Source organism: Oncorhynchus clarkii, chromosome 22, assembly GCF_045791955.1.
Source record: "Oncorhynchus clarkii lewisi isolate Uvic-CL-2024 chromosome 22, UVic_Ocla_1.0, whole genome shotgun sequence".
NCBI lineage: Eukaryota > Metazoa > Chordata > Actinopteri > Salmoniformes > Salmonidae > Oncorhynchus > Oncorhynchus clarkii.
Genome location: NC_092168.1, coordinates 42,716,930 through 42,742,335, shown reverse-complemented (window position 1 = coordinate 42,742,335; position 25,406 = coordinate 42,716,930). Strand labels below are relative to the sequence as shown.

The window sequence follows — 25,406 nt, the reverse complement described above, 5'->3', positions numbered from 1 at the left end:
ACTGCAAAATCTGGATCCCTACAAATCAGCTGGCTAGACAATCTGGACCCTCTCTTCCTAAAATTATATGCCTAAATTGTTGCAACCCCTATTACTAGCCTATTCAACCTCTCTGTTGTATCGTCTGAGACCCCCAAAGATTGGAAAGCTGCCGCGGTCATCCCCCTCTTCAAAGGGGGAGACACTCTAGACCCAAACTGTTATAGACCTATTATATCCATCCTGCCCTGGCTTTCTGAAATCTCCGAAAGCCAAGTTAACAAACAGATCACCGACCATTTCGAATCCCACCGTACCTTCTCCACCTTCTCTATATAATCTGGTTTCTGACCTGGTCAATGGTGCACCTCAGCCATGCTCATGGTCCTAAATTATATAATAACCGCCATCGATAAAAGACAGTGAGGCCATCTTCATTGACCAGGCCAAGGCTTTCGACTCTGTCAATCCCCGCATTCCTATCGGCAGACTCAATAGCCTTGGCTTCTCAAATGACTGCCTCGCCTGGTTCACAAACTATTTATCAAATCAAATCAAATGTTATTGTTCACATACACATTATTAGCAGATGTTAATGCAGGGTCAAATGAAATGCTTGTGCTTCTAGTTCCGACCATGCAGTAATATCTAACAAGTAATCTAACAATCTAACAACTAACTTATACACACAAGTGTAATGGAATGATTAAGAATATGTACATATAAATATATGGATGAGCGATGGCCGAACAGCATAGGCAAGATTCAGTAGATGGTAAAGAGTACAGTATATAGATATGAGATGAGTAATGTAGGGTATGTAAACATTATATAAAGTGACATTGTTTAAAAGTGACTAGTGATACATTTATTGCATCCAATTATTAATTATTAAAGTGGCTAGAGATTGAGTCTGTATGTTGGCAGAATCCACTCAATGTTAGTGATGGCTGTTTAACAGTCTGATGGCCTTGAGATAGAAGTTGTTTTTCAGTCTCTCGGTCCCTGCTTTGATGCACCTGTACTGACCTCGCCTTCTGGAGGATAGCGGGGTGAACAGCCAGTGGCTCGGGTGGTTGTTGTCCTTGATGATCTTCATGGCCTTCCTGTGACATCGGGTGGTGTAGGTGTCCTGTAGGGCAGGTAGTTTGCCCCCGGTGATGCGTTGTGCAGATCTCACCACCCTCTGGAAAGCCTTACGGTTATGGGCGGAGCAGTTGCTGTACCAGGTGGTGATACAGCCCGACAGGGTACTCTCGATTGTGCATCTGTAAAAGTTTGTGAGTGTTTTTGGTGACAAGCCAAATTTCTTCAGCCTCCTCCTACCCTCACCACCTGGGGGCGGCCCGTCAGAAAGTCCAGGACACAGTTGCACAGGGCGGGGTCGAGACCCAGGGTCTCGAGCTTGATGACGAGTTTGGAGGGTACTATGGTGTTAAATGCTGAGCTTTAATCGATGAACAGCATTCGTACATAGGTATTCCTCTTGTCCAGGTGGGTTAGGGCAGTGTGCAGTGTAGTTGTGATTGCGTCGTTTGTGGACCTATTGGGGCGGTAAGCAAATTGGAGTGGGTCTAGGGTGTCAGGTAGTGTGGAGGTGATATGATCCTTGACTAGTCTCTCAAAGCACTTCATGATGACGGAAGTGAGTGCTATGGGGCGATAGTCATTTATCTCAGTTACCTTAGCTTTTCTGGGAACAGGAACAATGGTGGCATCTTGAAGCATGCGAGAACAGCAGACTGGGATAGGGAGTTATTCAATAGGTCCATAAACACACCAGCCAGCTGGTCTGCGCATGCCCTGAGGACGCAGCTAGGGATGCCGTCTGGGCCGGCAACCTTGCGAGGGTTAACATGTTTAAATGTTTTACTCACGTTGGCTGCGGTGAAGGAGAGCTCACAAGTTTTGGTACCGGGCCCTGTCAGTTGCACTGTATTGTCCTCAAAGCGAGCAAAGAGGTTGTTGAGTTTGTCTGGGAGCAAGACATTGGTGTCCGCGATGGGGCTGGTTTTATTTTTGTAGTCCGTGATTGACTGTAGACCCTGCCACATATGTCTCGTGTCTGAGCCATTGTCTCTATACTGACGCTTAGCTTGTTTGATTGCCTTGCGGAGGGAATAGCTACACTGTTTGTATTCGGTCATGTTTCCGGTTGCCTTGCAATGATTAAAAGCAGTGGTTCGCGCTTTCAGTTTTGCGTGAATGCTGAAATCAATCCAAGGCTTCTGGTTGGGGAAGGATTTATTGGTCACCGTGGGTTGCTAATAAACTCGCTCACCGAATCAGCGTAAACATCAATGTTATTGTCCGATGTTATCCGGAACATATCCCAGTCCGCGAAGCAATCTTGAAGCATCGAATCAGATTAGTCGGACTAGCATTGAACAGACCTGAGCATGGTTGTTACCTGTATAAGTTTCTGTCTATAGGCTGGGGGGTATACACGGCTGTGATTATAATCGAAGAGAATTCTCTTGGTAGATAATGCGGTTGGCATTTGATCGTAGGGAATTCTAGGTCAGGTGAACAAAAGGACTTGAGTTCCTGTATGTTGTTATGATCACACCACGACTCGTTAATCATAAGGCTTATACCCTCACCCTTCTTCTTACCAGAACGATGTTTGTTTCTGGAGGCACGATGCGTGAAGAAACCGGGTGGCTGTACCGACTCTGAAAACGTATCCCGAGTGAGTCATGTTTCCGTGAAACAAAGAATGTTACAATCTCTGATGTCTCTCTGGAAGGCTACCCTTGCTCGAGTTTCATGTACCTTGTTGTCAAGAGACACCCTTCTGTATACTTCTGGCCCTTCTTTGGACACTGTGCTAACAAACCTCTAAACGAGCTTCAATGCCATAAAACAATCCTTCCGTGACCTCCAACTGCTTTTAAATGCAAGTAAAACTAAGCGCATGCTCTTCAACCGATTGCTGCCTGCACCCTCTCGCCCGACTAGCATCACTACTCTGGACAGTTCTGACTTAGAATATGTGGACAACTACAAATGCCTAGGTGTCTGGTTAGACTGTAAACTCTCTTTCCAGACTCACATTAAGCATCTCCAATCCAAAAATAAATCTAGAATTGGCTTCCAATTTCGCAAACAAAGCCTACTTCATTCATGCTGCCAAACATACCCTCGTAAAACTGACTATCCTACCGATCCTTGACTTTGGCGATGTCATTTACAAAATAGCCCCAATCACTCTACTCAGCAAACTGGATGTAGTCTATTACAGTGCCATACGCTTTGTTACCAAAGCCCCATGAATTACCCACCACTGCTACCTGTTTGCTCTCATTGACTGGTCCTCACTTCATAATCGTTGCCAAACCCATTGGCTCCAGGTCATCTATAAGTCTATGCTAGGTAAAGCCCCGCCTTATCTCAGCTCACTGGTCACCATAGCAACACCCACCTGTAGCACGCGCTCCAGAAGGTATATTTCACTGGTCACCCGCAAACCCAACACTTCCGTTGGCCGCCTCTCCTTCCAGTTCTCTGCTGCCAATGACTGGAATGAATTGCAAAAATCACTGAAGCTGGAGTCTTATATCTCCCTCTCTAACTTTAAGCATCAGCTGTCAGAGCAGCTTACCGATCACTGTACCTCTAAACAGCCAATCGTAAATAGCACACTAGACTACCTCATCCCCATATTGTTACTTATCCTCTTGCTCTTTTGCACCCCATTATCTCTACTTGCACATCATCTTCTGCACATCTATCACTCCAGTGTTAATGCCAAATTGTAATTATTTCACCTCCATGGCCTATTTATTGCCTTACCTCCCTACTCTTCTACATTTTCACACACTGTACATAGATTTTTCTAATGTGTTATTGACTGTACGTTTGTTTCTGTGTAACTCTGTATTGTTGTTTGTGTCACACTGCTTTGCTTTATCTAGGCCAGGTTGCAGTTGTAAATTATGTTCTCAACTGGTCTACCTGGTCAAATAAAGGTGAAATGCAAATAAAATAAAAAATAAAATAATGTGACTTGTTAAGAAAATATTTACTGCTGAACTTATTTAGGCTTGCCATAACAATGTGGTTGAATACTTATTAAATCAAGACATTTCAGCTTTTAATTAGTAATTAATTTGTAACGTTTTGAAAAAGATTAGTCCACTTTGACATTATGGGGTATTGTGTGTTGGCCAGTGACCAAAAATCTAAATATAATCCATTTTAAATCCATTTAAATTCAGGCTGTAACACAACAAAATGTGGAAAAAGTCGAGGCGTGTGAATCCTTTCTGAAGGCGCTGGACGTCCACACCCTTTCCTGTGTCTTTCTCCTCTTTTTTCCTGGTTTGCAGAGAACTCATCGCTCTCTTTACTGGCTGCCTTGGAGGGTCATATCTGGCTGGAATATAAAATGGAGACTCTATCGCTTCCCATCATATGGCACTGGCAACTGTAGAACACTGCTTTCCCTTTTCCCGTTTCCTGTTCTTCCTTGCCTTGTCGTGTAAAGGCAGCAGCTGTACCGTTGCGGACCAGGTAAAGGGGGATTGGGAAGGGTCTGCGCCAGTTTTTAAATGGCTATGAAATCTTATGACAGGATCAGATGACTTGCTTCAGGCATGGTTGAAGCTGATTAGGGACAGATGGTGCCTTGTCCCGTGCTCCACGTTGCCTTACCGCCTATGGGGATGTGTAAAGAGGTTTGTTCTCTGCCGGGCTAACTATTGTAGACACAAACAGACAGACTAGTGAATCAGAGAGAGAGACTGAGACAGATAAATAGATAAACAGAACTGTCTAGACCGTGGCAGATAGGTTCAGTGCCTGGCAAAGGCTTTTGCTTTTTCAGAGAAAAGCCTTGAAAGTTTGCTGCCATGGTTTAGACCTATTTAACTTTTTCTCAACTCTGAACCCGTGGAGAACCCTTTTCATTTGATTAATTGAAATATATATATATATACAGTGCCTTGCGAAAGTAGACCTTTTTCCACATTTCAGGCTTCAAACATAAATATATAAAACTGTATTTTTTTGTGAAGAATCAACAACAAGTGGGACACAATCATGAAGTGGAACGACATTTATTGGATATTTCAAACTTTTTTAACAAATCAAAAACTGAAAAATTGGGCGTGCAAAATTATTCAGCCCCCTTAAGTTAATACTTTGTAGCGCCACCTTTTGCTGCGATTACAGCTGTAAGTCGCTTGGGGTATGTCTCTATCAGTTTTGCACATCGAGAGACTGAAACATTTTCCAATTCCTCCTTGCAAAACAGCTCGAACTCAGTGAGTTTGGATGGAGAGCATTTGTGAACAGCAGTTTTCAGTTCTTTCCACAGATTCTCGATTGGATTCAGGTCTGGACTTTGACTTGGCCATTCTAACACCTGGATATGTTTATTTTTGAACCATTCCATTGTAGATTTTGCTTTATGTTTTGGATCATTGTCTTGTTGGAAGACAAATCTCTGTCCCAGTCTCAGGTCTTTTGCAGACTCCATCAGGTTTTCTTCCAGAATGGTCCTGTATTTGGCTCCACCCATCTTCCCATCAATTTGAACCATCTTCCCTGTCCCTGCTGAAGAAAAGCAGGCCCAAACCATGATGCTGCCACCACCATGTTTGACAGTGGGGATGGTGTGTTCAGCTGTGTTGCTTTTACGCCAAACATAACGTTTTGCATTGTTGCCAAAAAGTTCAATTTTGGTTTCATCTGACCAGAGCACCTTCTTCCACATGTTTGGTGTGTCTCCCAGGTGGCTTGTGGCAAACTTTAAACAACACTTTTTATGGATATCTTTAAGAAATGGCTTTCTTCTTGCCACTCTTCCATAAAGGCCAGATTTGTGCAATATACGACTGATTGTTGTCCTATGGACAGAGTCTCCCACCTCAGCTGTAGATCTCTGCAGTTCATCCAGAGTGATCATGGGCCTCTTGGCTGCATCTCTGATCAGTCTTCTCCTTGTATGAGCTGAAAGTTTAGAGGGACGGCCAGGTCTTGGTAGATTTGCAGTGGTCTGATACTCCTTCCATTTCAATATTATCGCTTGCACAGTGCTCCTTGGGATGTTTAAAGCTTGGGAAATATTTTTGTATCCAAATCCGGCTTTAAACTTCTTCACAACAGTATCTCGGACCTGCCTGGTGTGTTCCTTGTTCTTCATGATGCTCTCTGCGCTTTTGACGGACCTCTGAGACTATCACAGTGCAGGTGCATTTATACGGAGACTTGATTACACACAGGTGGATTGTATTTATCATCATTAGTCATTTAGGTCAACATTGGATCATTCAGAGATCCTCACTGAACATCTGGAGAGAGTTTGCTGCACTGAAAGTAAAGGGGCTGAATAATTTTGCACACCCAATTTTTCAGTTTTTGACTTGTTAAAAAAGTTTGAAATATCCAATAAATGTCGTTCCACTTCATGATTGTGTCCCACTTGTTGTTGATTCTTCACAAAAAAATACTTTATACTTTACTTTCGCAAGGCACTGTATATATATATATATATATATATATATATATATATATATATATATATATGTATTTGTAACTCAAATCAGAACCAACTTTTAGTTATAACTAATAACATTTAGTTTGTGTTTAGATAGTGATGTGAGTTACACTTCGCAGTGGGATTTACACTGCATGGGAGTGCTATAAACATCTCAGAGTTGTCTCTTTTTACCATGGCTGGAATCAATTAAACACCTCTCCTGTCTCCAGAAACTGGCAGACGGACACTCCAAGGGAATTGGAAACTTAGTGGACAGCTATCCTCCAGGACCAGCATCCAGCCTCCCTGCCAGGCCCCTGATTGGCTCTCCCTGGTGTGAAGCTAGCAGCAGTGTGAGGCAGAGAGGGAGAGTGTGAGGTAGTTGGTGCTGCTGGGGGCAGCACATCTGTCCTGTTATCTCAGGAGCATTGAGCTGATGGGATTGGGGGGATGGGGGAGGAGACTCTGGGGGGGCTAAGATAAACAGACACTACAGAGATGCCTCTCTGGGATTGTTGTTGGGTCTCTCCCGTCTCGCGACACTGGGTTAGAACTCCCCCATCTCTCCTCAATTCCCTTTTGGACAAATACCTCCAACCCCTGCGGTTCCAAAGCCAACATCCTGCTCCAAGAAGATAGGAAGGGTTATTTACTGTTTACTTTTACTCCAGTTATATTCATTTATTATGTTATTGATTTCTCCAACAACCCCATAAATCCAAGCCTCAATCTACAGCTAAATAAAGGAAACTCCAAAATACAGTAAAGTGTCTTAATAGGGTGTTGGGCCATCACAAGCCATCAGAACAGCTTCAATGAACCTTGCCATAGATTCTACAAATGTCTGGAACTCTATCGGAGGGATGGGACACCACTGTGTATCCGAAATTTACTCACGTTTCCTTTATTTAGGCAGTTACCTACAGTTGAAGTCGGAAGTTTACATACACCTCAGCCAAATACATTTAAACTCAGTTCAATTCCTGACATTTAATCCAAGTAAATATTCCGTGTCTTAGGTCAGTTAGGATCACAACTATATTTTAAGAATGTGAAATGTCAAAATAATAGTAGAAAGAATGATTTATTTCAGCATCACATTCCCAGTGGGTCAGAAGTTTACATACACTCAATTAGTATTTGGTAGTATTGCCTTTAAAATGGTTTAACTTGGGTCAAACGTTTCGGGTAACCTTCCACAAGCTTCCCAAAATAGGTTGGGTGAATTTTGGCCCATTCCTCCTTACAGAGCTGGTGTAACTGAGTCAGGTGGGTAGGCCTCCTTGCTCGCACACGCTTTTTCAGTTCTGCCTACACATTTTCTATAGGATTGAGGTCAGGGCTTGTGATGGCCACTCCAAAACCTTGACTTTGTTGTCCTTAAGAAATTTTGCCACAACTTTGGAAGTATGCTTGGGTACACTGTCCATTTGGAAGACCCATTTGCAACCAAGCTTTAACTGATGTCTTGAGATGTTGCTTCAATATATCCACATAATTTCCCCCTCCTCATGATGCCATCTATTTTGTGAAGTGCACCAGTCCCTCCTGCAGCAATGCACCCCCACAACATGATGCAGCTACCCCTGTGCTTCACGGTTGGGATGGTGTTCTTCAGCTTGCAAGCCTCCCACTTTTGTTCATTATGGCCAAACAGTTCTATTTTTGTTTCATCAGACCAGAGGACACTTCTCCAAAAAGTAGGATCTTTGTCACCATGTGCAGTTGCAAACCGTAGTCTGACTATTTTATGGCGGTTTTGGAGCAGTGGCTTCTTCCTTGCTGGGCAGCCTTTCAGGTTATGTCGATATAGGAATTATTTTTACTGTGGATATAGATATTTTTGTACCTGTTTTCCTCCAGCATCTTCACAAGGTCCTTCGTTGTTGTTTTGGGATTGATTTGCACTTTTCGCACCAAAGTACGTTCATCTCTAGGAGGCAGAATGCGTCTTCTTCCTGAGCGGTATGACGGTATGATGGTGTATATACTTGCATAATATTGTTTGTACAGATGAGCGTGGTACCTTCAGCCTTTTGGAAATTGCTCCCAAGGATGAACCAGACTTGTGGAGGTCTACAATTCTGTTTCCTGAGGTCTTGGCTGATTTCTTTAGATTTTCCCACGATGTCAAGCAAAGAGGCACTGAGTTTGAAGGTAGGCCTTGAAATACATCCACAGGTACACCTCCAATTGACTCAAAGGATGTCAATTAGCCTATCAGAAGCTTCTAAAGCCATGACATCCTTTTCTGGACATTTCCAAGCTGGTTAAAGGCACAGTCAACTTAGTGTATGTCAACTTCTGACCCACTGGAATTGTGATATATTGAATTATAAGTGAAATCATCTGTCTGTAAACAATTGTTGGAAAAATAACTTGTGTCATGCACAAAGTAGACATACTACATTCTGTCTTAAATGTTATCATTTATTTACATATTAGGGTACCTGAGGATTGATTAGTAACAATATTTGACTTGTTTGAACAAAGTTTATTGGTAACTTTTGAGATTCCTTTGTCTGTATGTTGAACAAGTGGAACGGGTGGATTACTGAATCAAACTCGCCAACTAAACAAACTTTTTGGGGATATAAAGAAGGACTTTATCGAACAAAACACCCATTTGTTGTATAGCTGGGACCCTTGGGATTGTAAACAGAGGAAGATCTTCAAAGGTAAGTGATTTATTTTATTGCTATTTCTGATTATTGTGATGCCTCTGCTGGTTTGGAAAATGTTTTTAATGCTGGTGTATGCGGTGCGCTGTCCTCAGATAATCGCTTTCACCTTCAAGCCTTTTTGAAATCTGACAAAGTGGTTTGATTAACACGAAGTTCAGCTTTTAAACAATGTAAGACATTTGTATTTTCACAAATGTTTAATATTACGATTTTTGTATTTTGAATTTTGCACTCTGTAATTTCACCGGATGTTGTCGAGCTGGGGCACTAGCGGCACGCCCAAAGAGGTTTTAACAAGACATTTGTGGAGTGGTTGAAACAAGAGTTTTAATAACTCCAACCTAAGTGTATGTAAACTTCCGACTTCAACTATTTATCTCTGCACTCTCGTGGTGGTGGAAAAAGTACCAAATTGTGATACCTGAGTAAAAATATTGATACCTTTATAGAAAGTTAAAAAACGACTTGAGTAAAAGTCTAAAAGTATTTGGTTTTAAATATACTCATGTATCAAAAGTAAATATAATTGTTAAAATATACTCAAAAGAAAAATCAAATGTAAAAGTATAAATCACTTAAAATTCCTTAAATGAAGCAACGTAGACAGCACCATTTTGTTTTAAAAATGTACGGATAGCCAGGGGCACACTCCAACACTCAGACATCATTTACAAATTATGCATTTGAGTTTAGTGAGTCAGCCAGATCAGAGGCAGTAGGTATGACCACGTGCTCTCTTCAAAAGTGCGTAAACTGGACATTTTTCCTGTCTTGCTAAGTATTCAAAATGTAAGGAGTACTTTTGGGTGTCAGGGAAATGTGTGGAGTAAAAAGTAGATTATTTTCTCTTGGAATGTAGTGAAGTAAAAGTAAAAGTTGTCAAAAATATGATAAGTAAATTAAAGTACAGATACCCCCTTAAGTACTTTACAATACTGCTTTCTCTCAGCCTCGCCTGCACTGTTCACCTCTGTTACTCTCTGATTCTCTATCTTTGTCTGCCTAATTCTCTCACTCTCTCTCTCACTCTCACTCTCTCTCTCTCTCTCTCTCCCCCTCTCCTCTCCCTCACTCTTTCTCCCTCTCGCTCTCTCATCTCCTTTCTCACTCTCTCTCTCCCTCTTTTCACCTGTCTTCTTTCTTTTGAAAGTAGAGTATTTGTATTTATTTGCTTTGTATTTGTATTTATTTATTTTTATCAGACTTATTTGTCTTGACCTTTTGTCTCATCCCTCTCTACCATAAAATGCTTCAATTACTCAAGGAGATTTAATTGTTTTTACAGTCACTTTCTTAATTAGTGCATGCTGTGGCAGACGGCAGGGAGAGGTGAGGGGAGTGGTAATTAAGCGATATCTTGCAGGTAGCTGGCTCCGCCCCCGGGCCTTATATGGATTTCCTGTCCCAACGAGGAAAGGCTGTGAGTCATTAATTAAGCCAGGGAGTGCTTGGGGATAAAGGAGGAAGCAGCCTGCATAAAGGGGCAGAGGAGGTGAGAGAAACAAGAGCGGTATGAAGAGTGAGAGAAACAAGAGCGGTATGAAGAGTGAGAGAAACAAGAGCGGTGTGAAGAGTGAGAGAAACAAGAGCGGTGTGAAGAGTGAGAGAAACAAGAGCGGTGTGAAGCGTGAGAGAAACAAGAGCGGTGTGAAGCGTGAGAGAAACAAGAGCGGTGTGAAGAGTGAGAGAAAATAATGAAATCTGTGTGATTGCCTGTTGTGACCTGGACTGTTGGACCCGGGTGTGAAGATTACCCCTGGAAAACGGAACAGACCAAGAGAACGGCTTGTGGACTGTGAGGTGATTGGTGAATTCCCCCTTCTTTCCCCATGTATAAACGTACCTAATAAACTTCCCCTTTGCATCCTATTTGTGCTACTGGTGCCTATTTTTGTTATTGAACTTGGTGACGTGTAACCCCACACCTTTGATCTTGCTACAATGCTTATTAGTAACTGGAATAAGCAATTTCCTAGATGTGTCAAGTGCAGCGTCTGGTTGCTCCTCATTACAGACCAGCAAATATTCTTTACGTCATCAACATATGATTCACTACAAACCTTATTGTATGACCTCTTAAACTATATTAGGCCCAGCCTTTGGAACTTAGGTTTTTCTACAGTAAAAACCCTGAAGGTCAAAGTAGAGGAAGGGGAAATCTCCCTCGCTAGCGCCACGGCTGAACGCACTGCTCCAGCAGCCCAAACAATTCAAGGTCCGCTCCGCTGTCATCTCTCAGCTCCTTTGAGACGCATGCTTTCATGCTAAAAATGGATAGTCTCCATTTTTCTGTGTCCTTTCCTTACTCTGTCTGAGATGCTACATAAAGGTCTCTGAACTACAACAGAGGTTAGTGTTTGGGGGTATAGCTCTATCTCCATGTCTGGGGAAAATGATGGCTGCCGTTTTAGCGCCTCCAAACCAACTGTGCTTTTTCACATTTGAACTTATTTTGTACGTAATGTTGCTGCTACGGGGACAGATGGATTACCAGGACGTGTACTCAGCATGCACAGACCAACTGGTAAGTATATTCACTGACATTTTCAATCTCTCCCTGACTGAGTCAGTAATGCCTACAGGTTTCAATTAGACCACCATAGTCCCTGTGCCAAAGAAAACAAAGGTAACTTGCCTAAATCACTACCACCCCGTAGCACTCACGTTGGTAGCCATGAAGGGCTTTGAAAGTCTCCACATTGACTCTGTACCGGTACCCCCTGTATATAGCCTCCACATTGACTCTGTACCGGTACCCCCTGTATATAGCCTCCACATTGACTCTGTACCGGTACCCCCTGTATATAGCCTCCACATTGACTCTGTACCGGTACCCCCTGTATATAGCCTCCACATTGACTCTGTACCGGTACCCCCTGTATATAGCCTCCACATTGACTCTGTACAGGTACCCCCTGTATATAGTCTCCACATTGACTCTGTACCGGTACCCCCTGTATATAGCCTCCACATTGACTCTGTACCGGTACACCCTGTATATAGCCTCCACATTGACTCTGTACCGGTACCCCCTGTATATAGCCTCCACATTGACTCTGTACCGGTACCCCCTGTATATAGCCTCCACATTGACTCTGTACCGGTACCCCCTGTATATAGCCTCCACATTGACTCTGTACCGATACCCCCTGTATATAGCCTCCACATTGACTCTGTACCGGTACCCCCTGTATATAGCCTCCACATTGACTCTGTACCGGTACCCCCTGTATATAGCCTCCACATTGACTCTGTACCGGTACCCCCTGTATATAGCCTCCACATTGACTCTGTACCGATACCCCCTGTATATAGCCTCCACATTGACTCTGTACCGATACCCCCTGTATATAGCCTCCACATTGACTCTGTACCGGTACCCCCTGTATATAGCCTCCACATTGACTCTGTACCGGTACCCCCTGTATATAGCCTCCACATTGACTCTGTACCGGTACCCCCTGTATATAGCCTCCACATTGACTCTGTACCGATACCCCCTGTATATAGCCTCCACATTGACTCTGTACCGATACCCCCTGTATATAGCCTCCACATTGACTCTGTACCGGTACCCCCTGTATATAGCGTCTATTACTTTACTGTGTTACTTTTTTACTTTTTATTTTTCACTAGTATATTTAGTAAAACAAAAAACTCTAATTCTTGAACTGCATTGTTGGTTAAGGGATTGTAAGTAAACATTTCACAGTAAGGTCTACTGATGTATTTGGGGCATGTGACAAATAACATTTTATTTGATTTAATGTTTCCATGTCTGTTCTTTGTTGCAAAAAGTTAGCATGGTACACTACCTACGTGCACCAATAACACACATAGAGGGCCTCTTTTCTATAGTAGGCTAGTGAGTACTGAGAGCCACCAGACCAGCTGACTGACAGCCACCGGACCAGCTGACTGACAGCCAGCAGAGCCGTTTCTGCAAACAAAAAACATCAGGCACTGGCTGCTTCACAGACACTGCTTTTGTACAACTACTACCAGCTGGTTGCAAAACAGATCATTATTCTTCAACACCTATTCAATGTGTCCTGGCCCACAATTGGTGCTTGTTGAGCAAATGGATTGTTAACAGTCCTGCATACATATAGACGATCAAATGTACATACACCTTCGTGTGTGGTTAAATCAACCTTGTAATCAGGGTTGTGTGTGCAGTCAGGGAGTTATAAACTCAAAGCCTTACGTAAAAAACAACAGAATGCCTCACTCTGCTAGTTGTTTATTTGACCTCAGCAACAAGATGTCCCCTACAAGGTCATATTGCAGGTGAAGGATACATCACATCACGACACAAGGATGACTCCAATGCAATGTTATGACTGCCACACACATCTACTTAATTTGAGGTTCACAAACGTTACCCTGTGCTATAGGTAGGGAATGATTCAACCTGTAGGCATGGTGGCATGTAATTGTCAATTAACATAAAAATTTGCCCCATAGCACTTTAGGAACATCAACATCAGCCCTCAAATATTATTTTACAGATTTTTTTTTTGAGGGGGGGGGGGGGGGTGCTGATTAAAATGAATCTGTTACGAGGAGAAATAATAAGTTGTGCACAGGTAAATCATGTAATGTAGCGGAAGACCATTATATTTGCTGCTGTCACTCCTCTGTTGCCAAAATGAAGTTTAAAAAAAACATCAACAGAAAATAGGAACAGTCAGGTCCTGAAAGACCGATTTATAAACTCTAAAGGCGCTTGCTTCCCTCTCTCCTTGGCCTACAGCTGCCTCTGTCATGTGTAGCCTACAGGTGTATTGTGTGATAAGACTTGCTATTACATTATTACCTTAAATGTTTGAGAGTACGATGTATGGAGAGAAAACGGGATCTAAGCACTGGCTGGAGAGACACTTAAGCCAATGGCAGACGTGGTAGTGTTCTCCACATTCCAATCAAAGCCTCCATTTGTGGTTCCACCATTTATCCTGAAACCCACAGAGATGGATATATACGGTAACTGGCTACTACATTTTCAGCCAGGGATGCTAGGGCACAAGCCTGAGAAATTTGCTTTGCTTCTCATATCTAGTCAGATTAACTGTTTGTTTGTCTTTGCATCGCTTATGAGAGTGTACATTTTTTCTCATCGCCTTGTTAAATCAGAGATAAAAGTCCCATTAAACAGCAGTGTTAAAGTGCCTGGTTGTGAGAGCTGTTTTTATCCTGCAGGTTTCTAGTTGCCTCTCTGGCAATGGGTCCCTTGCTGTCAGGCCAGGGCCCGGGGATCTGAGAAGGTCTATATTCACACCTGTCATATCGCCTGGCTGCTCCTTCTCCCCGACACCCGAGGAGACAACAGTAGCATGCACAAGGGACAGCATAGCTGGAGTCTCCCCTGACTTTGAAAAGTGAAAGCATTTCTAACAGACAAGCATCTACCTCCTTTTCCCCCATATTTGTGTGCCTCAGGTGTTTTTCTATACATAACCATACACTTCCAGCATCTATTTGGTCTGATAGCAGGTGGCAACCTGTCTGTCAAAGCATATTCAATGATTAATTCAGTTTAACAATTGTATCATTCTTTTTCCTGCTCTGTCAATGTTTGGCCACTTTACAAGGCAGCTCTTGACAGGAAACACATGGGTGGAGTAAAAAAAATGAACAAAAAACCCTGTCAAATTCAACTGAACAATGCAAGACGGAGTAAAATAAAACAGCTGCTTGCTGTCGTTCATTTTATTTTTATTTTTTTCTTGATTGCAACACTCCTGACCTCCCAGTTATACGAGCAGCACTCAACATGCCTCTTGGACCACCACGTGTTGGATACATGTTATGCTTCAGGAGTTTTCTCTCTCAGGGGTCAACAAGGTCAGTGGTCATGTGCTTTACAATGTGGAGTATGGGTGTTGTCAGGAGTTACAGTACAGCGAGTCTGTTTCAGTACTTCTACTCCAAACTCTTCTCCTTTCTGTTTTACAGTGATGGGGCAGAAGATGACACAGCAGTCAGTCATTGAGGAATGTCATGCATGCTTAGGGATTATTCTGATCTGCAAGACCCAGGCCACCAGGCAGCTCAGACAGGTAAAGAGTGGTGTGGTGTGTGGTGGTTCAATGGTACCAGACCTGACCGTGGAAGAATACTCACTGGTTGGCATGAGTTGTGTCATGGCTTCTGGTTTCGCTTGGTCCGGGGTCGCGTTAAAGGCCACAGCCGTGGAGTTCTCCATGTCCAGCAGAGCGGGTGTCAGGCAGGACTTCAGGAGAGGGGGATTGAGCGGGACAGCTGACAGGGAGAGGAAGAGAAGGAGAAAGAGAAATAGAGAGATGGAATTTGGAGGGTAAAGGGGGATCCTGAAGGAGGAGTGTTACTCGGTTCTCTGTATCAAATCTCTATAAGAATGGAGGAAATAGTATATTAATCTCTCAATCCCTCAACACACACACACACACACACACACACACACACACACACACACACACACACACACACAGGACTGTTGCACTCACTAGATCATGCTGTTCTGTCCCAGACTTAGGTATATGAACAACAGATCACACCTCTCATTTCTAAACAGACAATATCTAAGAAGTTTTGCAAGTATCTCACTCCAAACTGTCAATCAAATCACAGTGGGTCGTGGCTCACCAAGAATCTGAGGCTACCTATCCTATTCCATTCCCTTGGACGTAGTCCATAATCCCTCCTCCCTCCCTCTGCTTCCCTGTATCTGCAGCCTGCTGCTGACCTTTCTAACAAACAGAGGAAGTGCAGCTTTGAGGAAGCATGGAGCCCAGTCTTATCACAGTCAAACAGTCAGATATACAGTTTACTCTTGGGAGCTGAATAACTCTCCACTTACCCCCCTCACCCCTGTCTGTCCTGTCTGCCGTCTCCCCTGTCTGCCGTCTCCACTGTCTGTCCTGTTTGTCGTCTCTCCTGTCTGTCCTGTCTGTCGTCTCTCCTGTCTGTCCTGTCTGTCGTCTCCCCTGTTTGTCCTGTCTGCCGTCTCCCCCGTCTCCCCTGTTTGTCCTGTCTGCCGTTTCCCCTGTCTGTCCTGTTTGTCTTCTCTCCTGTCTGTCCTGTTTGTCTTCTCTCCTGTCTGTCCTGTCTGTCGTCTCCCCTGTCTGTCCTGTCTGCCGTCTCTCCTGTCTGTCCTGTCTGTCGTCCCTCCTGTTTGTCCTGTCTGCCGTCTCCCCTGTCTGCCGTCTCCCCTGTCTACCGTCTCCCCTGTCTGTCCTGTCTGCCATCTCTCCTGTCTGTCGTGTCTGCCGTCTCCCCTGTCTGCCGTCTCCCCTGTCTGCCGTCTCCCCTGTCTACCGTCTCCCCTGTCTGTCCTGTCTGCCGTCTCTCCTGTCTGTCCTGTCTACTGTCTCCCCTGTCTGCCGTCTCCCCTGTCTGTCCTGTCAGCCGTCTCCCCTGTCTGCCGTCTCCCCTGTCTGTCGTCTCCCCTGTCTGTCCTGTCTGCGGTCTCTCCTGTAGGTCCTGTCTGCCGTCTCCCCTGTCTGTCCTGTCTGACGTCTCTCCTGTCTGTCCTGTCTGCCGTCTCCCCTGTCTGTCCTGTCTGCCGTCTGTCCTGTCTGCCGTCTCTCCTGTCTGTCCTGTCTGCCGTCCCTCCTGTCTGTCCTGTCTGCCGTCTCCGCTGTCTGCCGTCTCCCCTGTCTGTCCTGTCTGCCATCTCCCCTGTCTGTCCTGTCTGCCGTCTCCCCTGTCTGTCCTGTCTGCCGTCTCCCCTGTCTGTCCTGTCTGCCATTCCCCCTTGTCTGTTGTCTCCCCTTTCTGTCCTGTCTGCCGTCTCCCCTGTCTGTCCTGTCTGCCGTCTCTCCTGTCTGTCCTGTCTGCCGTCTCCCCTGTCTGTCCTGTCTGCCGTCTCCCCTGTCTGTCCTGTCTGCCGTCTCCCCTGTCTGTCTTGTCTCCTGTCTCCCCTTTATGTCCTGTCTGCCGTCTCTCCTGTCTGTCCTGTCTGCCGTCTCTCCTGTCTGTCCTATCTGCCGTCTCTCCTGTCTGTCCTGTCTGCCGTCTCTCCTGTCTGTCCTGTCTGCCGTCTCTCCTGTCTGTCCTGTCTGCCGTCTCCCCTGTCTGTCCTGTCTGCCGTCTGTCCTGTCTGTCCTGCCTGCCGTCTCCCCTGTCTGTCCTGTCTACCGTCTCTCCTGTCTGTCTTGTCTGTCCTGTCTACTGCTCTTCCTATGTTACTCAGTCAGCCTCTCTTATGTCACAATAGATGATCTTCTGTGTGATCAAGCTTCCTCTGTTCAAAGGAATAATGAATGTGTCTAACGGTCTAATATTTTGGCCTTTGTGCTTTGAAAGTAAGAGCGGATGCGACTACAGAACATTAGGTTCAGCACGCACGGCAGGTGTGATGCTCTGACATCACCATGGTTACACAGAAAATATCAGGAACAGTAATCAACTTGATTGGGACCGAATGTCCTGGATCATTTTATCTCAGAACTTCTGTGTCTTGGAGAGTCTTGCAGTACCCAACCAACGTTAGTAAACAATCAAAATGTTTTGACTCCAGGGTCTCTTGTAGAATCCAAGCATTATTTCTGAACTTAATTTACCACAGAAGTAATTTTGAACAACGTTTTCAGTGTCTGGTGTCTAACGGCTGACTGGGTGCCACTACGAGGACCAGATGTCAAACCCAGCTGCACTGTCACATGAGCTGAAAGGGCAGTTTGACTTTCGTTTTCATAAAAACGCAGACTACTGCATCATACATGCATAGACCTATGTAGGTTATTGTACACACCACTGTCTGCCTCCATTATAACTTAACAGAAGTGTCTTATGTGAGGAGACACGGGCACACTTTGACCAATGTTGAGGTGAGAAAAGAGTCTTGTGGATTTTACAAACCTCCAAATGGAAATGGCAGCTTGTGTGAGTAAACAACCAATCAACAAGTTGCCTCGTCATTTCCTCCTTCAATAATAGCTATGATGTCACCGTGTAGTATATCTCTGCCTTCACCGGCTCTTTTGTTATGACATCTGTCAAGAGCTGTCTCAGACCGTTCTCACTCGGCCCCTGTCCACATGATCCTCTAACAGCACTAAGACAATGCTGAGAAGAAAATAAAACATACTTTAGAAGTAGTTTTCACAAAGGACCTTAAAAGGAGTATGCACTCACCAAATTTCCAGAGCTGCACAGCACCACGTTTCCAAGAATTCCTGCCTACACTCTCTAACTCCACTCTCCAAGAAGAAACTGTTATTCAGAACAGAGCAACAGAATATTTAAAGTCAGTCAGTCCTCCCTCTTCACCAATCTTTCACCTTATACCGTTCACTCAAATACTGTCTGTAGACAACACTCCTTTTTTAAAATCTCACCCTGAAAACCGGGTGTGCTGTGCAGCATGTGAACTGTACTTTTTCCCCCCAGTGCCTGTAAACTCAATCCCCTAACTAATGATCTCTTCTGCTCAACCAATGGACCGAGAGGCCCCTCCCAGCAACAAGCAAATGATTCCCAAGTTTCATTTAGGCCAGGGTAGGCTAGAGGGAGGAGACAGGAAGAGGGAGGAGAAGAAGGGGTAGGGCATTGACTATCCAAAATGTAGTCTGTGAAGGACTGCCGTTGACTGTTAAGGCTGTAGACCGAGCAGAAACACATTCATCATGGGAGTTATGTAGTCCAAAACCCTGGGATCGATTCGGGGGCAAGGTTTGCTCAAACTGACTTAAAGGAGCAATAACAAAGGGTCCCTCCACTATTGTTTTGGTAAACAGCTGAGGGATATGACTGGAACATTTGAACCTCTATCAAATTCATTAAACAGAGCTATGGATTCAAGGACTGACAACACATGATATCAACATTATACTTTTAACCATGTTTTGAGGGTTTACAGTTTCTTTACAATACATTTTTTGACAAACAAAGAAAAGCAAAGCTCATATTTGGGTTCCGATGTGGTACAACTGTTGAACAAAACTCTTGAGGCATTCGTAAGTTGTATTTATCAAGAATCAATGGGTCAACAATGAATTTAACAGTCCAAAAATGGATGTACCAATAGCAGATTGCCCCTTTAACAGAGAGGATTTTGAGCCTATAGGGAATTAAATCCAAGGCTCTAGAGTTACAGTTGCGTGGAATGAGGGAGAGCGATGAGAGAACGGGATAGGAATTTGAACAGCTGCACAATACATAGGGAGTGTTCATCCAAACGCCATCTCCAGTTGCACTACACAGGACATGTAGCAAGAACAGTGCAAACCATATCTGCCTCTGTTACCATTCTGGAAAAGATTCTAAAGAATTCTTGAGGTGTTCTAAAACTAACGAGGGATATTATCCAACCAGATTATTAAGACTTAATGCACACTCCCTACAGCAGATGTCGACTTTCGTTTGGTCTGATGTATCAAGTCTGTTGTCAACACGGCAATTTAAACATGCTATTCACTCAGTGTAACAATCGTTGAAAAGTATATTCATGTAACATATAATACGTTAGCTCCAACTCGAAGTCAGAATCCTTTTTAATGGCCATGCTTGGCTCATTATGCGCGGTCAACTTTCACCTCAGCAAGACTCGATTGAACATAACCAATCCATGACTGAATGACAAAGAGGTGGGAGATATGTATCTGATCTCCATGTGTCAGTTCATTCTCATTATTCCTGACTTCTGCAGAGATCCTCTGCCAAGCTTGAAGCTAATCTCGTCCTTCTCTATTCATGTTCCACGTTCCACAGACTACATAGAACCTAGGTGTCTTTCATCTCTGCACAAGGACCCAACTATACGATTCTGAGATTACTGAATTATGCATAGAAAATTGGCATGATTACACAACAATACCCTCAACACAGCAAAACATGTTTTGAAAGGATGACGTCATCTTTTCATGATCAAAGTAGGAAGGTAGGCTACTGACTGTCAATGAGGCAATAGACTGCATATATAATTTTAGATTGAGCCAAGAATGCTATACCCATGAATGTATCAATGATGGCTTTGTTACATCTACTCAATAAACACTAACTGACAATTCATGTTTAATCTTGTTTCGTTAAACCACCATTTCAAACATTTATTTTATTGTCCTTTGCTCATATTTAGAAAATATTTCCTCCGGCGCATTCATCTGGTTAGTGGCAGAGAGAAACGTCGAGGGGTCAGAAAAGGCAGGTGTTTGGTGTTGTTTGGTTCAGGTGCCCTGAACATGTGGGATCTGTGTCTGTGAATCTAGTGGCACTACCACTAGGTGTAGATGGGGACAACTTCAATAGGTTTCCTGTTTCATGACACATTTTTTTTTTTAATCTTGTGCCGTTCCAAGCCTAAGATAATAAGATTATATGTTAACATTGTTTTAACATGTTTGTACTAAAATAAGAATTGACAATGCACCACCTCCACATCTTTTTCAGGGGATGTCTGAACTCATTGTCTCGGTTTACAGTTGACACACATCTTTATTCCTCCCTGTCTGACTTTCTAGGGTGTTTGTTTTCTGAGAGCGATAATATTGCTTATTCAACAGCATTATATTCATTTTGACATATACATGCAGTGGGATTGCTCATCATCTGGCCATATATCTAAGATGTCTTGCACTCCATAAAATACTTCTCTCTGGCTCTACTTTCACACCGACACACACGATTTGACTAAACCGTTCTGGCAAAATCTTAAATCATCATGACCCAATCTTCCTATCTAGGTTTGCTCAAGTGCCTCTTGATTGCCACAACACAACTTCACTTCTGTCTTGCTGAAGCATTGTTGTCAACTTCAACTCTGTGTTCCTGAAGCATTGTTGTCAACCCAACCTGGTAAATGGTAAACAATTTTTTAAATTTTATTTAATTTTATTTGATCAGGTAGACCTAATAATAGACCTAGAAATAGTTTCAGGAAAAAAGACCATTGGAAACTGGATGTAATTGTTTTACCTGTAATACATTTAATGTTTAGTTTTTAATGAAATAAAGACCATCAGGAAACACAATGGAAAAGAACTGGGAAGTAAAGAATCAGTAACTAACAGAGAAGGAAAGATCACCCCCATGTCTTTTAATCACATACTGTACCTTTGAAAAACTGATTTATTTTCTCTGTAGATGAGGAATAGTATCTAAGAAACAAGCCTCAGACTCATCGATAGACATGAAAATATCTAATACTATGGGGTTCACAACCTGCTTATATACAAAATAATAGTAATAAACAGAAATACAGGCCAAATGTAATTTATCCTGAAATAAGTGAATAGAGGCTGTTTAAAGATAAAAAGTGAGTTATATTGTACACATCACCCATTGAGCGGAGAGTGTTGCGGGGGTCCTCGACACATTGATGGACTGCAATTTAAATAAAGCTTGGCTAGCTGGAACTGAATAGCTTTTTAATTGCAGCCATTTTCTTTAAAAAATGGGGGTGACTGGTGACTGTCAGGGACTACAGATGCCAGGCAAACAGTTTTTATACCCGTCTTGGTGGCACCAGATGTTTGCCTGCCATTTTAGCTATTACATTAATTACCTAGAAAACTCATTGTTTCACTGCATGCATTGAGTTACTGAAGTGGTGATACTAAACATGAGCATAAAAGCTCATTTATTTGCATCACCTAACCTCGTGAATTTACACAGTCACAGAGCATGGCATGCTAAGTGATAAGAATAACACACATCAGTCATATCATATGCAGTGATGAAGTGTCTGCATACTGTAGGTTCCTGTAGTAGTCTGATATTTACAGTAGCTAACACCATATAACCCCACAACCCTGATATATACCTAACCCAATATAATAGCCTGATATATATACCTAACCCAATATAATAGCCTGATATATACCTAACCCAATTTAATAGCCTGATATATACCTAACCCAATATAATAGCCTGATATATACCTGACCCAATATAATAGCCTGATATATACCTAACCCAATTTAATAGCCTGATATATACCTAACCCAATATAATAGCCTGATATATACCTGACCCAATTTAATAGCCTGATATATACCTAACCCAATTTAATAGCCTGATATATACCTGACCCAATTTAATAGCCTGATATATACCAAACCCCATATAATAGCCTGATATATACCTAACCCAATATAATAGCCTGATATATACCATCACTGGGGCCAAGCTTCCTGCCATCCAGGACCTCGAAACCTCTATTAAAAGGTGTCAGAGGAAGGACCTAAAGATTGCCAAAGACTCCAGCCACCAGCCACTCCAGCCAACAGTCATAGACTGTTCTCTCTGCTACAGCGGGGAAATCGGTACTGAAGCGCCAAGTCTAGGTCCAAAAGGCTTCTTAACAGCTTCCACCCCCAAGCCATAAGGCTTGCTGAACAGCTAATCAAATGGCTACCCGTACTATTTACATTGAACTCCCTTTTTTATGCTGCTACTTGCTGTTTATTATCTATGCATAGTTACTTTAACTCTACCTACATGTACATATTACCTCAATGACCTCGACTAACCTGTACCCCAGTACATTGACTCGGTACCGGTACCCCTGTATATAGCCTCGCTGTTGTTATTACATTTTTTACTTTAGTTTATTTAGTAAATATTTGTATTAACTCTTATTCTTCTTAAAACTGCATTGTTGGTTAAGGGCTGGTAAGTCAGCATTTCACAGTATGGTCTACACCTTATGTATTCGGCGCATGTGACAATGTCATGGATCCCTCTGGAACTGTGTCGTTACGCACACCTGGTCCCCATTTCCCTGATTGTAATTGTATAAATGTGCCCTTTGTTTCATCATTGGGCTGTCGATTACTGTTCCAATGTCCGTTGGTCGTGTGAGTACCTGTGCTGTGTTGTTTTGGCTTTCTTGCTGCATGTATTGTGCAGATGATTAAGGATCTCGTCCCGTGTAAGATCATTGAGCGCCCCCAGTGTATTTATTTGGGGAACTCCTCGCTCTTTTGTTTGGGTTTCTACCCTGTGTTTTGTATATGTATTTGTTTGTTCTTCGTCCTAGTGCATTTACAGTAGATGGCACACTGTAATTTTGGTAAATAAAAAAACCCTATTACGCATTTCTGTGCCTGTCTCCCGATCCCTTTAAACCGACGTGACAGACAAATACAATTTTATCGGATTTTAATTTGATAACTACCTAACACCAAATAACCCCTTATAATAGCCTGGTCTATACCTAACCTCAACACCCTATCAACCCTAGAGATGTGTAGAAATAGACCCATGTGAGCTAAATTGTATTTTTTTTTAATTATTCAAGATCAGCATTCTCTGGTTACTGTATCTTCATCTCTAGTGAAGGTGTTGCTGCCTTGTGCAGTAAAACCCAGATCTCTGTTCCATTAGTGAGATGGGCTAGTTGTCGTTTAAGTGATAATGCCCAAGAAGCCGGTGTTCGGAAGATGTTTTCAGGCCCGAGACGAAGTCCAATATGTCCTCCAAACACCAGGCATTATCACTTTTATTCAACGGGTTACCAACATATTCAAATAATGATTGACATATTTTCATTAAAAACGTTATTTTGATTAATTTATTCATACTATTTCATCCTTCCACAAGATATAGTCCCGAAACAAATCTACGGTTGCTACCCAAGCCGGCTGGTTGTTTGTTCTATTGATTCAGCTGAAAGAGACCTATGAACGTGACCCAGTCGTTTGTTCTAAATGTTACACTGCCATACTGGCTGGCAACATTCTTATCCCTTGCTTGCTAGCTAGCCTACTACGGCTAACTTACAGACACGTCAGACAGAATAACAACAGTAGCTGCATTTGTTTAAGCTGTTTTCTAGTGACATTAATTTGGAGACATCCATAACAATGAGCTAATGAGGCACGATTTCACCTGGATTAGAAAATGTACTCTCTCGTCAGGACACTGTTGTTCAGAGGATCTAGCCAACAACACAGCAAACACAATCACTTCAAACTGAAGCTGGAAAGACTGCAAACTAGCTGCACTTCATTTTGTTGTACATATATTTTGTTATATATATATATATATAAAAATGATGCCAGCTGATTCATGATTTTGACTGGCTGAGAAACGCTGCCTGCCTCTCTCTCCCGTCCCGACTCCTGACCCCTACATGTTCATTACTGGACAGTTGGAGATCAACTTTCAATATTGAAACAATGTTACAAATGTCGGAGAGACAGACAGCAAGGTTTATACAAATCTCCGCTGTTGAGAACTAAATGTTAATCTAAAAGAAACGTGAGGTCTAGATGCTTTTTATAGTGGATATCAAGTTTATAACTTCCCTGCCTGAGCTGAGGAGACAGTGGATTGCTCAGTCAGATGGAACAAGTAAACAGGCATTTTAACGTCATATATTTAGCCGGTAGTAACTTGTGGAATAGACACCGGCTGGAATGCACTTTTAACCAATCAGCATTCAGGATTAGACCCACCTGTTGTATAAAATTAGTGAAAACACTGCTCCATTTACACAGACAGGCCGGTCCAGGAAGACTTCTGATGATTGGTTCTGGAGACACACACACACACGATTCGGGAGTAAATTGAGCAAACTATGATTCAACGGTGTTATTGCGTGTGAAAGTGTAATCGCTGCAAATATATTTCTCATCTCTGTTCCCATGGTGATGCTGACTAAACATGGAGAATAGTTTTGTCAGTATTCTTCAAAGGATACATTTTCTGAACTAATGCACAACACCACTGTAACAGCCCATCACATCACAGCATCTCGCTGACGAACATGCTTGTTTTAACATACAGTACTCACAAGTCTAAAACTCCTCCCATGTACTTAGAAGAAATTAGTACGTTGAAGTGGATCTATCTTCATTTTGGGGATTGAATCTGTTATTCTCTTAATTACGTCACACCAACCCTCTCTCAATTCCCTCTGTCCATGTGCAATTGAACAAAGTGTATCCTGTGCCTAATTCAACTTTGTACAGTATGTCCTTATTGATTCTAAATTTTAAAACATATTTAATAAGTGTCTAATTGAATCAAAATACAAACTCAAAGGACACAGCTCTAATGGGGTTTTATAATTTTTTATTTAACGAGGCAAGCCAGTTAAGAACAAATTATTATTTTACAATGATGGCCTACCGGGGAACAGTGGGTTAACTGCCTTGTTCAGGGGCAGAACGACCTATTTTTACCTTGTCAGCTCGGGAATTCGATCCAGCAACCTTTCGGTTACTGACCCAACACTCTAACCACTGATGGGGTTCAGCTCTAATGGGTGTAACGGTTTTCTAGGTGAGAAGGAGAGTCGGACCAAAATGCAGCGTGTAGATTGCGATCCA

The 25,406-nt window shown here is 42.9% G+C and overlaps 2 protein-coding genes across 3 annotated transcripts in view; one reads left to right on the top strand and one right to left on the bottom strand.

Moving 5' to 3' along the window:
* LOC139380930 (glycophorin-C-like) overlaps positions 1 to 18,611 on the bottom strand; it is a 44,931-nt gene extending 26,320 nt beyond the window's left edge. Inside the window, exons 1-2 of one of the 2 annotated variants that reach the window (XM_071124098.1) lie at positions 18,268 to 18,611; positions 15,274 to 15,411 (exon numbers count right to left, since the gene is read on the bottom strand). In XM_071124098.1, the coding sequence (XP_070980199.1) occupies positions 15,274 to 15,355 (82 nt within the window). In that variant the 5' untranslated portion in view covers positions 15,356 to 15,411; positions 18,268 to 18,611. Of the gene's footprint in view, positions 1 to 15,273; positions 15,519 to 18,267 lie in introns of both variants that reach the window. The other variant, XM_071124099.1, reaches the window with a different exon arrangement.
* The window catches only part of LOC139380929 (major histocompatibility complex class I-related gene protein-like), a 401,721-nt gene that overhangs the window by 266,222 nt on the left and 110,093 nt on the right, over positions 1 to 25,406 (top strand). The gene's annotated exons all lie outside the window — the stretch shown is intronic.